The following is a 13,798-nucleotide window of genomic DNA, read 5'->3' as shown; positions in this document are numbered from 1 at the left end:
CCAGTCACTTTCTCAATAGCATCATCAGGCAGTGGGATCATACAGTGGCGTCCGATTGTCCACAGGTCTTGATGTGGCCTTCAGGCAGCCAGTTAGACTCATATTCATGGTGACAATCTTGACTGCTATCTCATGGCACTTCAGTTGCTGTTGTCCCTACCAGCATGAAACCTGGGCTCCAGGGGGCCTCAGAGAACTCACAGGCACATACAGCTTTGCTATGGTAGAAGACTCCCAGACCACCCCCCTGCCCATGCAGTCCTGGGTCCCTAGCTAGGAAGCACTAGGATAGATGGTAGCATGGATTTCGTCTATGTGATCATTCAATCAAATAGATACTTAAGTGGAGCTTCAGGCTTATGCTGCTATTATTATGGAGACAATACAAGGAGTCAAACTATATTTATTTATGAGTCCTGGGTATGAGACTCAGGTCATCAAGCTTGGTAGCATGTGCCTTTCTCCACTGAGCTAACTCCTCACCCATTGTCAGTACTTTTTAAGAGCCCAACTATACTGTGTTGATATACAGCGAATTTTCACAACACATCTAGTATGTTTTGCAGAATAACATTTTCTTAGCTGAGAAAAAGGAACATTTTAATTGTTACTAAACGATCCCTTGGGTTTTGACTTGTGAGAGGTTAGAGGTACGAGGCTGGGAAACCTTCCTGGAGATCCAAGGGTGGTACCCAGAGTGTTAACGGGAGAAATCATCCCACCTGGGAGGATCAGGGAGGCTTTCTGGGACAGGAGGTATTGAAATGGGTTTGAGCATGAGCAGGAGCCTGCAGCTTCTCAGAACTGTGGTGGACACTCTCATGGGAGGACGAGGTCTAGACAGGACTGAGGTCTACAGCTAACCTTCCTTAGAATCAAAAAACCCTAGGAAAATTCCTTAGATTTCCTGTAACCTTTCATTGTTTTGGGTACCCCCCCCCACCCCCCAGAGAGGAATGAATGTGTGTTAAGATTGAGAATTAAACCCTTGCATGGAAGCATTCACTAGGTCCCGAGTTAACTCTGGTCCACTGGAATATTCTAAAGTTGTCTCTCCAGTGCACAATCCTGGGTGGGCTTTTATTGGAAGGGTTTAAGCAGTGGGTGTGAGAAACCATTGAGGTCAGCAAGTCCAGGAGCTCAGTGCTGCTGTTGTGGTTGGAACCCAGAGGCCTGACATGTACCTCTTTATAGACCACTGTAAAGAGAAATCTGGCCACCTGCTTCCTGTCCTCTGAAATGGAGTTTCCTCTGGGCGCTGTGCTGCTCAGATCTCCTCTTCTGTCCCGAGGCATAGAGAAAACACATCCTTTTCCAAGGCTTAGGGTGAGAGTGCGCGCTGCCTTCAGCTTCCTTGGTAACTGTGTATCTGTGGCATCCTTGAAGAGAACAGAAGACTGTGTCTGAGGTGACAGAGAGTCACCCCAGAACTTTCCTGTTCCGTGAGCTGGGCCACTTGAGGGTGGGTGCCGGCTATCATGGGAAGGTGACTGTGTTACTTGGTCTGGGGTTGGTCTGGGGTAGGATTTTGCAGTGCACATCCTGTAGACACAGTTGAGAACCTTGCTGTACACTCAACAGGTCTTCTTATATAAACCTCTGCTTGAGAAACTTTTTTACAAGATTTATTTCCTTTAGAACCTGGTGTGTTTTCTCCTCTTGATGGTTTATTTACATTGTGGAACTGATCATGCTTGCCTTTTTGTCCTGGCCGCCTAGAAGCTCAGAGCCAATCAAGTGTTTTCCCCTCCTCTTGGTTATAAAAGACATTAAAAGTCATTGCTCTGTCTTTGTTTTGTTTGTTTGTTTGTTTGTTTTTAAGAAAATACACAAAATCCTTAAGACAGTACCTGCCCAGTGGCATGAACATGTGGCACTCTGAAAAAGTATTTGAAAACAACTTTCAGGGTCAACAGAAAGGACAGTAAGCTGTGTGCATGTGCGTGAGTGTGCGTGCATGTGTGTGTGCACCCCCACAAGTGTGTGTGTGTGCGCGCGCGTGCACACGTGTATGAATGAGTGTGTTGTATGTGTGCGTGCACATGTGCGCGAGTGTGTGTGTATGTGTGCGTATGTGTGTGTATGTGTACACGTGTTCATGTAGATGTTAACTTGTGGGCATTCAGGAGTGAGAGCAGAGCACCTCTGAAGACCAGAAGTGACTGTGAGGATTTTGATTGCTTTCCACCTTACTTTTTGAGATGGGATTTCTCACTGAGTCTGGAGGCCTTCTATTCTGCTACTGGCTATCAAAGTAGCTCCAAAATCCTCCTGTCCCTTCTCCCACCAGCAGTTGGTTTGCAGACATACACCCTGCTACACCTGGCTTTTATGTGGGGACTAGGGATCCAAACTTATATCCTCATGCTTGCTGAGCCATCTCCATAGCCCTCTCTTTGCGGTTTTGAGACACAGTCTTGAAATGTAGTCTAGGCTGCTTTGAACTCACAGCCTGAGGGGCTGAGACTACAGACATACAATCCCAATTCCTCCAGCCACTAAAGGATTTATTTTTAGTTGCTGGAGATCTTTGTAATGCATTGTAGCAGCATAGTTGATGGAATTGTCCTTTTAGCCTGTAAAGCCAGAGCCCCGAATTTAAGACTTAAGTATATTCTTCAGCTTGGGAATATAGCAACAGCAGTTACACCCAAGTGAGCAACTATGCGTTGTTGTCAAAGGCCGTTTAGTATTTTACTTAACTCCAGAACACTGACATTATCAGTAGTTGCTGACTGATGACATTTTAGTGAGAATAAGTAGCCAGTTCAGCATAGAATCACACTGTAGTACCCACACTGGACCCATCCCATTGCCCTTCTTTGCCATGTGGCCTCTGTGTACATTTAAAGTTTGCATCAGTTTGCCCCTGTGAGAAATGGGCAAGTTACATAAAGTTTCGATGAGTAGGTAAGACCGCAGGCTTTGTACACGGCAAGGCAAACCGTGCTTCTCGAGTAACAGTCTTAACCCTGAGAGGATTACTATGGAATACCGCTGCGGTTTGACTCAGCAGACTGGATAGCTTGTTTCCTTAGAGTGCAGGAGTACTGACTGCTTAGTGGCAGTTGGAAATCTGAGGAAGATTAGGCCTACTGTTCTGTGAGTCACCTAGAAGGTTTTTGAACTGTTGCTTGTGTCTGTGTCGGTTTCATGCTGTGATGTCGACTTTCTAGCCTCTTGTCTAGGACACTTCTAAATTTTAATTTCGTACTTCTTCTTTTGGCTTTATTTGTATGCAACTGAGACACTCTACCCCTGCCCCTCTGTAACCTTAGCATATATTTTCAAGTTCGTGTGTCCTATTATTTTTGGGATGCAGCTTTGATTAGAAAGCCTGAGTTTACCTTGAAAGATAATCTATAAACCACCCTCTTCTATTTTTTTTTTTTTCTTCTTGAGACAGGGTTTGTCTGTGAAGCCCTGGCTGTTCTGGAACTCACTCTGTAGAGTAGGCTAGCCTTGAACTTGGAGTTCTGCCTGCCTCTGCATCCCAAATGCAGACAGTAAAAGAGCGGTCACCACCATAACCTACCCAGTTTCTAAATCTTTGATAGTTTATTCTTTTCTGTAGTTTTTCAGGGGTGGGGTCACAATGGGTGGGCCTTGAACTTCATATGTGTTTTAGGGAGGGAATGATCTTGAAGTTCTGATCCTTCAGCCTCTACCTCCAGAGTGCTATGATTATAGGCATGGATCCCTATTTCTGATTTATGTGATGCTAAGGATTGAACACAAACACTCCCAACAGAGCTATGTTCCCAACTCTTTAAAAATGTATTTATTATAATAGCTAGATTTTGATATTTTTTCTTGATACAAGAGCTTACTTTTTATTACTAGGCAGGCCTTGAACTGGTGGCAATCCTCCTGTCTTAGTTACCCCCCCTAAATTGTGGAATTATAGGTGTGAACAGTCACACCCAGCAAGTTAACTAATTTTAAAATGGACTCAGTAATTTATTTATTACACAATGGTGCCCATAGTCAGAAGGATTTCTGGTGTCTAAATGACAGTGGCAGGTGCTGAAGGGGAGGAGGGAGGGCAGTTAGGCACTGTGTGGCCTCTCAGTTTCCACTTGAGTCCTATTGAGCTCTGGCAGCCTCAGTCACTTACTTCCGGTTGCCTGGAGAGTGAAGGTGGGGCTGGGTTTGGACCTGCATTTCTTCTGCTGGCTTCTGGTCCTAGACTATTTTGTACTTTGAGGCTGTGTATGCTGTTTACTGACTGTTACAATATTTGTATCAGTTACTAGACACTTCCTGATTTCAAAGAAGTAAACAGGCACTAAATGGAAGGTGTTCCAGGGAAGGGCATCTTTACATTTAACCCAGCTGTAGTGCATGCCTTCTGTGCATCTTTGTAGCAAACCCCTCCTATGCTTGTATTTTGATTTTTGCTAGTTGACCTTTTAAAAAGTTACTCCACCACGAATATGAGGAAACAATAAAGATAGCAGACTTCTGCAAGAACATCAGTGTATCTCTCTTCTTCAGGATATCTTTGTATCAGACTTCCCATCTGTTTCCTATTCTTCTTGAGGGAAGAGACTTTCTGCTTTACTTTCCACTCTGACCTTCTCCATCCTTTACACTGGGCACACTACCTCCTGGCACACAAACATTGGTGTATGCAAAGAAATGTCCATGGTAAATGCTTTGGCTGTATGGAATATTAATTTATTCAACATAGTATCATCTCCCTGGCATAAAACAGTAGATGCTTGAGTTTGTCTGCTGGTGTCTGTCCTGCTAGGAGAAACGATTTCTTGTACTGCACCTCCTGGGAACACCCTTGCTTGCTTGTTTGGTCCTGCTTTGATCAGGAGCCAAGTACTTGGTGCTTAGCCATAACACAAATGAAAGCGTTTTGAAACTGCAACTTTTAGACCAGCCAGGCGACCTAGCTGGGAGCTTCAGATCGGAAGTCATTCCGAGGGAGCCTCACTGAGATCGGCAGGCTTCCTCCTCAATGCTGCACTATTTGGATTCACATTGATTGGCCCACGCTGTGTGGAACAGACACAATGAGGCTGGTCTTTCATTGCAGAGGCAGTACACTGTGTATTGTTCTGTTTGGGGGTTGTTTTTCTTTGGCCAGCAAGCAGGAGCCTCCCATTTTCCTAGCTGTAGTAACACCCCTGGAGGCTGGCCTTCTCGGTCATGCCTTCCCCACCCCTCAGGCTCTGCACTCCAGCCAGTAAGGCTGACCCCTTGTGCCTGGGAAACAGGCTTCCTTTCCTTTCTCTGGCCAGTGGTGCAGCAGGGGGACTCGCTTTCTGACAGTGGTCTGTGTGGAGAATGCAGGCTGAGAAGTACAGGACGAGCGGTAGAAATGACAAGAAGGAGCTGGTCATCGAGTCCCCCCTGCAATACAAGGATACAGCTCAGGCAGACGTGGAGGCAGAGAGCTCGACATTGGTAAGAGTCCCGTCCTGACTCGGGACTGTGACTGTTCTTGAATGAGTCCGGTGACTCGCCCCTTTCTGACTTACTGACTTGCTCTGCCTGTCTCTAAGGGAACCCTTCTCTCTACCTTTCCTTATAGACTGACGTAAAGTCTACTTCCATTCTTCTTCAGGAGAGAAATGTTTGTGGTGAACAGGTTCTGGGAGGAACTTTGCATAAAACAATTTAGTATTGTTCAAAAATTTTGTCACACCTAGTCACAACCCTTTTTTCAGAAGTCAACTGGGCGGGGGGCTTTAATAGCAACCTGGGAGTTGGAAAGGGAGTATTTTGCAGACTTAAACGCTTCTGTGCATTGTCTATTTATGTCAGTGAGAAAACAAGGCAGGTAGGTGCTGAGGAGGGCTTAAAGACTGCGCGCCTTCTCTTCCCTTGTTTGTTTTTATCAGGGGAGCTTGTGTTGAACAGAGTCAGAATCTCAGCTGACGGCAAAGTTGATGTTCTATCATTAGCTAAACCCACAGCAGTTTGAACAAATTCAAGTGCCTTCTTAGAGTCTGGACGGGGAGACCGAGGAAAGTGATCGTGCTGTTAACCATCAACGAGTAGGCTGTGCTTCTCCTTTGGAATTTCTTTAGTACAATAAAGGCACATAATTTTTTAAAGCAAGCTGCAGAAACCACCAGCATGCTCTGCCGAGGGGACAATTGAGCCTTTCACGAGATCTGTTAAAGGGATTGTCAGGCTAGTGCCTAGCACCTCTGTGTAGCTTTCCCCACCCCAAACATGGAAGTTCAGTTGTGGCTGCTCTAGTACTCCAGTGTTTGGTTTCCAATTTACTGCCCTGGCAATTAATAGCTGCCAGGATGGGAGCGTAAACTTTCCAAGAGCAGATTTCACCCTGACAGAATCGCTTTCTTTTGTGATGAGGAGGTTTCCTCGTATTGCGCTGCCTTCAAAACTGTTGTGCTCATCGTCCACTAAAGGTCAGTCAGAGAAGCCGGCTTTACCTCCCACCCCCCACAGTTCATTTTCACATACAGATTTAGTGCCTCCACCCCTTTCTACAGTATAAAGTTTAGAAACAGCTGTTTGCTCGTTATCTTAGATCCTCTCTTCTAGCTCGATAGATAGCTCATTGTATCCTGAGTGGCTTGAGTCACCTGCATGCCCCCTAGCGCGAACTCCTAGAGTGGAAGATGAAGGATGTTGTATGGTTTGGGTCTCCTGGGTGAACATCCTGAAATGTGTTCTTTCGTGGTTCTCCGGATGTGCAGAAATAGTTATCAAGACAACTGAGTAGTTTGCAGTGACCGTCTGATTTCTTTTTTTTTCAAATAACATAGAAGTGACTTCTCTTAAAAAACTGACTGCTCTTTCTAGTGTTCTCATGTTTTTTGCATAGGCTGTAGTTCCTTGTTTAGCTCAGTCCAGGTTCCACAGGGAATTGTAAAAGACAAAGCTGGGCGGGCCACAGCTGTACGTGGGGAAGTGCTTCTTGGGACACGGAAACTTCTGGTCCTGTGGAGTGGTCCAGTTCCGTACACCTGCAGAGGGGTGTGGAGAGGGAAGGAAACTGATACAACCAGACGCCTTTCTTATCTGCAGGAGTTTCTCTTCCACAGAGGTAAACAAGATAAGAGAGAATATCAGATTGAAGCCAGGATGTTAGAGGGGGGCCTCACCAGGGCGAATCTCTTTGACTGTGAAGACAGCTGCCCACGGCAAAAGAGAATTGCAGCAGGCTGCTGGGAGAACAGCTTGCTTTTCAGGGGAGCTCTCGAGAGTGTGCAGACCCCAGATTAGTATGTTGGGGTGCTAATCATTAATTAGCATAGCACTGATAGCCCCTGTGTGAGAATCCCTGAGCCCACAATTTGAGTGAACTATATGGAGAGATGTTTAGCCATAGGAAACATAATTCATTTAGGAAGTAACATTTAGTTATTATGGGTAGTCTCTAGGAGAAAATAACAAACAATTTAGAAGGGACAACTAATGGTTAATAAAGAATGTAAATTGCACGCTGTTACTCCTGGGGTGGGATCCATTTTAAAGCCTCATGTATGCAAGGCCCCAAACGCTCTACCACTGAGCCACACTGCAGACCTTCAAAATAGTTAAATAAAAAAGACAACCCCTCAAAGGTTGCTGCTATTGCTCGTTTGCTCTGTGTACTCCTGACTTGTCCAGTCTGTGCCTAAGAAAGCACAAGTCTCCATAATCTGTCTTGCTTTGGAAAGTCCATGAATAAAGGATTTTTTTAAGTGTTTCCTCCCAGAACACCACCAGAACCATGTATGTATGGATTATGCGTGTGTGTGTGTGTGTGTGTGTGTGTGTGTGTGTGTGTGTGTGTATGTATGCATGTATGCACGTCTATCAGAAATCAGGCTCAGGTCTCATCCCTCAGGTGTACAGACAGGAGCTTAAATTCCCATCCCCACCTTATCAGCACTAAGGCTGTAAGAACAGGCAGCCACATCTACAGTTAGCACATGGAGCTGGGCATCAGATGAAGTCCTCAGGCTTGCATGGCCAGCGCTCAGCTGACAGCTGCCTCCCAACCTGCATATGCCTTATTTTTAATGGCAATGTAATTTCCCCCTTTTAGTATCTACTTTAATTGGGCAGTCATTCAATTTGTTACTAGTTCTTTGCACTGCGTCACAATGCCACTGTGAATGCACTGGCGTATGCATCTTAAAGTGCTTCTAGAAACATATCCTGTGGGCTGTTTGAAGTTTCGCCTGCCCTTGAGCTTGGCCAGGGTGCTTCCTTTTCATCTGCCCTGACACGCTGAAGGTTTTCCTGAGGAGTGAGTTTTCTTTTCAGGGCTAGGAAAGCCATTGGTGATGGTTCTGTGTTAGATCCGGTTTCGACATCCAGGGCCTTTTGTCTCATTTCCCACCCAATGCTGGAGTGTAGGTGCAGGCCACCACACCTGCCTGGAAGTCAGTACTTTCAACAAGAGCCTGTGCCTAGATGTCAAGAAACCTCCAAGACCAAAGGGTTTGGCTCGTAGGTGGGTCTTGTCTGCATAGTTTTAGAGAGCAGAGGGGACAGATGTCCCTGGGCGGCTCAACTTACTTCCAAACCATGGGTGGTGACTCTGTGGCTGTGGGTGATGTGTCGGGAGCGCTCGGGGTGTTCTTGATGTCTGCGGGCCATGTGCTCACACTGAGTACCACTCTCTCCCCTCTAGATGCTAACACAAAGGCTAACACCTTATCCTAATTGTTATTTTGCTGCCCTTGAGAGGAAAAGGGTGTGGAGCTCTCAGAGTGGAATTTGGCTGAGCTGTAGATCATTCAGTGGAGCTCCTGGGTGGGGTTATTTCTGCGAGGCGGACAGGAGGAGTTAAACTCCACGTGCTCATGGATTCTTGCTTCCACAGACATGTTTGCGTTTTCATATCTTTTGGCGGGGGGGAGGAGCGAGGGGGGGGAGAGACTCAGCTTCCAGTGGCCCCATTGGTGCCCAGCTTCTTTCTATAGCAGAGGGAGGAGGCCCTTCTGTCCATGGACACAGCACACTAAGTGAAGGAAGACCTGGGTCCTAACGCACGGTGTGTGGGCAAAGAGTCACACTGAGAAAAGGCTGCATCTACATCTGCATGAGCTACCGTAGAAGGAAAGACAACAGTTGGCATTAGTTAATGAGTCATCTCGTGGTCGTTTTGTGTTTCACTGTTGTGAAGTTTAGGAATGTTCCTGTCACCTTTGTGTGATGACACATTGTAAGGTGGCCAGAATCGGACGTGCACTTCTTGGGAGCTGCAAGCTCTTCACGACTCTGCCCATCTTCTTCTGGTTTTCTTCTTCATTTGGTTGTCCATTTGCTCATTCAGCCACACATATAGGACCTGAGACCCACCGGGCTTGCTGAGTAGTCACTGGGGACACACAGGCCCCCCTCTCGTCGGGCATTAAGGCCTGAGTAATGAAGGAGCTCACTTACATGTAGCCACAGTGTGTGCTAATCTCACCCACCCTTTCCAAACACTCAGAGAACATTTAACTCATCCCCAGGTGGAGAAAAGGCCACACTGTGTGAAAGTTAAATGTTCACTCGAGCTGTAGGCTTCCCAGTAGGCACAGGGGCTCCCTACTGTTCCTAGAGCTGTTTGCACAGGTGAGGTGCCCACTTGTACACACCCATCTTATTTAGTAGTGTAGGACGGAGTCTTTATGTAGTACATTCCTAGAAAGAGCAGAGGGACTGCCCTAATGGTGTCCCTAAGGGGCTTCCATGCCTCTGTCACCGCCTCCCTCTCATGCCAAGCTTTATAGGTTCCTTGCTTTGTAGAAATGAAGATCTGTGTTCTTCTTACAGGTGAGGAAACTTGTACGCAGGGGTTTGGTAACTGGATCTGCATCTCAGAGCTACAGAGCCAGGATGGTCAACTCCTGGTCTCTCTCTCTCTCTCTCTCTCTCTCTCTCTCTCTCTCTCTCTCTCTCATACACACACACACACACACACACACACACACACACAGATAGAAAGATAAAGGTGGTCATTTAAGCCTGCCACTGGGAAAGGAAAGGTAGATAAGAAAGGGAAAAAAGTCCACATTAAAACTTGAAAATTGGAGGTAGAGAGATGGCTCAGCGGCTGAGTGTTTGAGGATCTCACAGAGCACTGAAGCTCTGTACCAGGACTTATGTCCTTGTCACCATAGCTTTAGGGAATCTGACACCTTCTTATCCAGAGGTGTCTTCCCACACATCCATGCATGTACACAAACACATCTTAAAAAGGAAAACACACACACACACACACACAAACACACACACCCTAAAACACAATGAAGATTGTTGGAGGTCAGAACATCTGGCTGAATTACATAGATAAGGGAATGATAGTTGTGTATAAAACATCTGGAGCTATAGATGAAGTATAGTTGTCCTCCGGTATCTTTCTTCCCTCACTATTACATGCACCATCTTCCCAGAAGGTACACAGAAATGACAGACTTTCTGAAAATGTACAAACATATGGCTTTCCACCCAAGGTTCCCCTTCCCACCCCTTTACAGGCTGAGCCAGGACAGTCCTGAACGTTTATCCCCTATTGGTACAGTGGGCACCAACGTACCTGGAGTGTTTAGAAGAGGGCCCGGCACTGCGCTGAGGAGGCACACTTGCACTGCACACCATATGAGCAGTTCCCTAGGAGCCACGCTGAGCCTCCCAGGGCCTGGCATTGCCGTTCCACCCACCACACAGCCTGGTCTGTCCTTACTCTCCATGGTAGAGAATCCGAAGCATGGCCTCCTTGATACACTGAGGCTAGCTCTGAACTTGACTGTGGTGTCATTGCCTGAGGGCCACTCTCCTGTTCCTTTTCTTCCACCTTAGGTCAGCTGCCAACCCAGCTACCTTGCTAAAAAAGAGCAGGAGGAAGCAGCGGACTTCTATACAGTGTCCCCAGCTGCACGGCTAACATTAGTTAGTTGAGTTTAAGCTGGTAGTCTAGTTAATGTTTATGACTGGGCTTGGGTGCAGAAGGGCAAACTTAGATTCTCAAAGTGAAGCTCCCCCAGTCCCCCTGTGCTGGTACCACTTTTTGTTACCTGTACCTGTGTCTTCCTCAAAGCCACAGCTGAAATTTACATCCACTAGGAAGTGACTTTCTCATGGTGGCCTCTGTGTATTCTGATCCATTCTGTGCTTAGTGGAGACTGGAAAGACAGAGGCAAAGATGGCTGTCACCAGGGCAGAATGGTGCAGACAGGAGCTTCTCAGAGACCCAGGCTCTCCCTCTTACTCTGTCTCACGGGGCCAGCTTTGACCACCCCATCTCTACTGTGCTGGTTTTTAAAAAACAAAACAGAGTTTCAGAAAGTAAACGTTTTCTTTTTAACATCAAACCTCAAAAATAACAAAAATTAATTAGTACGTATTTTAGACTTCCTGATAACCAAAGAAAGGTAGCCCAAAATGTCTAAAATATTACCAATCTTTATAAAAATATCAAGGTAGTTATGCTTTCTTTTATACAGACTGACGCTAACATTTAGTCTCTGCCCATGCCTCATGTGAACTCACAACAGTCATGGTGTGTGTGTGTGTGGACCTTAATTGGTCTGGAGCTCACCGGTAGATTAGGCTGGCAGGCCAGCAAAGCCCTAAAGACCTCCCCCTCCTGGCTCCATCCTCTCGGCCTGGGATTATAGGTGTGACGCTATCTCTGCTGCTTTTCATGTTGCAAGGCGAACATCTCTCCAGCCCCAGAATAGCTACATTTTAAATAATCAGCAGTCACATGTAGCTAGTAGCCACCTTACTGAATACCACTAAATATTACTTGTCCATAAATTTACACATTTATTCTCCAAATAGGAATGTGTCATGGAGCAGGGTGAGTCTCTGGATGAGGTAACAACGTATCTGTGAATCTGTAGGAAGAAAACAAATGATGTTAGTGTAAATCGAGGTGTTCCTTATAGAGTTCATGCCTAAGTGTTCGCTTGCATGCAAGTGAGATCTAGTGCCTGGTAGCATCTGTGTGTATCCATGCACCTGAGCAAGCACTTCAAAGTAAGATTATTAATATTCATCTGGGACATGAGTGTTGTTGAACAAGCACTCTGCTTTCTCTCTGTGGAGACTGTCAAGCCTCAGGGGCACAGGGTTGGCTCAGCAGTGCTCAACGCTGAGCAGAAAGGCCCTGTACTTGTGTCATCTCTGCATGTGTGCAGGAGGACAGGGCTTAGTGCAGACTCAAGGCGTGAGGCATTGGGTTTGTGCTTCTGTGAGAGGGGGCAACACCTTGGGGTTACCGTCTGTGAGACTTTTCTTAAATCATCTCTCCCCCCCTGAGCTGGTTCTATGAGACAGGATGTATGTAGTCTGGTAGCCTGGCAAAGGATGTGCCAGCTGAAGGGCAAGATTGGACTGAAGCTGACTGTACTGGTTTGGTTTAGGACCCCAGGACTAGGGATTGAGGTACATATTTTACATATCAAAGCCGAACTGGCCTCCAGGTTTTCCCACGATCCCTCAGTCCCTACCTGGCATACCCTGCCCCCAACCTTGAACTTTCCAGCCCAGGGGCTGGGCTGCCCTTCCCCCAGAGGCTCCTCCCTATAAAATCCAGACATTTTTTGTTCTCTCTCTCTCTCTCTCTCTCTCTCTCTCTCTCTCTCTCTCCCTTTCCCACCATCTCACAGTTTCTCTCCCTTCCTTCCTCTCTCCCTCCCTGCCACCTCCCTTCTCTTCTTTGCATGAGCCCTTTCTCTCCCTACCCATGGCAGTTTCCCTGGCCTCCTTCCTTGGGGCCAGTGAACTAGCCCATTCAAGAGCAGCTTCCCAATAAACCTGCCTTTAATATAATATTCCAATCTGGCTTGAATTGGCTCCTTTCACTGGCAGAGAACTAATGTGGATTACTTGTAACTCTTGTGATGGGCCACTACTCTGTGGAAAGTGTCATGTATTCAAACTCTTCGATAGTCACATGATAACAGGAATAGAATAGATAGGGATGTTTATTTATTTATACATTTTTATCACATTTAATTCTGTGTGTGAGTGTGTGTATACTCACCACCGCATGTCTGTGGAAGTCAGATGACTTGCAATGGTCATTTCTTCATGTGGGTCTAGGATCTTGTACACAGGTTGTACATTAGTTGCTGAGTCATGCTTCTGTTTTTAAGGACACTTAAAGGTGAATTAAGTTTCTGTTTTCCTAAGTCCATGAGGTCGGTAGGCAGTAGGGCTGGGGATTCTTGAATTACCCTTTCTAACAGGAAATTCTCCAGAGCCGATAACCGAGTAGAGTCCTTGCCACGTTGGGTGGCATCAGAGTCATCTGGAGGGGTTGCTGAGCCTGTGCTGGGCCACCCCAGAGCTGCTGATTCACGTCACGGGGCAGGGGCAGGGTGAGCTTGCCTTTCCAGATGTGACTTCCAGATGCAGATGCTGGATGCCTGGGGCTGAGCTTTGAGAGCCCCTGGACTGCTAAGATGAATCCTCACATACCATCTTCAGTATTGCTTGATATTTTGGGAACAGGAATTTAAGTTCTGGCTCCTAACCGCAGCTGGTCTCTGTGCTGTCTTTTGCCTATAAGCCTGCAGGAAGTTGTCTGTGAGCCAGAATATCCTGTGGACATTTACCTTCAGCCCCGATCTCTTATGGTAGGTTGTTAGGAAATCAGAGCAGAGCCCGTCTTTACAGCCTTTTTGTGACCTCATTGTCTCAGAATTAATAACTTAGAGGCTATGATGTTAATGAAGGAAAAATACAGGTCGTGTGAAAGAGTCTGTCTATAGCCTAGATCTATTATGGAATCACCTAGCACTTCTCACCTATAGAAAACCGGCAGAAGCAGAGCATGCTGGGTTACACAGGGCTTCCCCTCACCTCAGTACAGAGGGGT

At 46.5% G+C, this 13,798-nt stretch overlaps 1 protein-coding gene across 30 annotated transcripts in view; it reads left to right on the top strand.

Annotated features, from left to right (window-relative positions):
* The window catches only part of Dock9 (dedicator of cytokinesis 9), a 269,590-nt gene that overhangs the window by 100,697 nt on the left and 155,095 nt on the right, over positions 1-13,798 (top strand). For 5 of the 30 annotated variants that reach the window (XM_031362327.1, XM_031362325.1, XM_031362324.1 and 2 more), the window contains exon 1: positions 4,970-5,421. The exons of 22 other annotated variants lie outside the window; for them this stretch is intronic. In XM_031362327.1, the coding sequence (XP_031218187.1) occupies positions 5,302-5,421 (120 nt within the window). In that variant the 5' untranslated portion in view covers positions 4,970-5,301. Of the gene's footprint in view, positions 1-4,969; positions 5,422-13,798 lie in introns of those variants that run through there. 3 more of the 30 variants (XM_031362306.1, XM_031362313.1, XM_031362326.1) reach the window with 2 other exon arrangements.

The sequence above is a fragment of the Mastomys coucha genome, unplaced genomic scaffold (genome assembly GCF_008632895.1).
Source record: "Mastomys coucha isolate ucsf_1 unplaced genomic scaffold, UCSF_Mcou_1 pScaffold9, whole genome shotgun sequence".
Lineage (NCBI taxonomy): Eukaryota > Metazoa > Chordata > Mammalia > Rodentia > Muridae > Mastomys > Mastomys coucha.
Note: the sequence above shows the minus strand (reverse complement) of the source record. Positions and strands in the feature narration are given on the sequence as shown.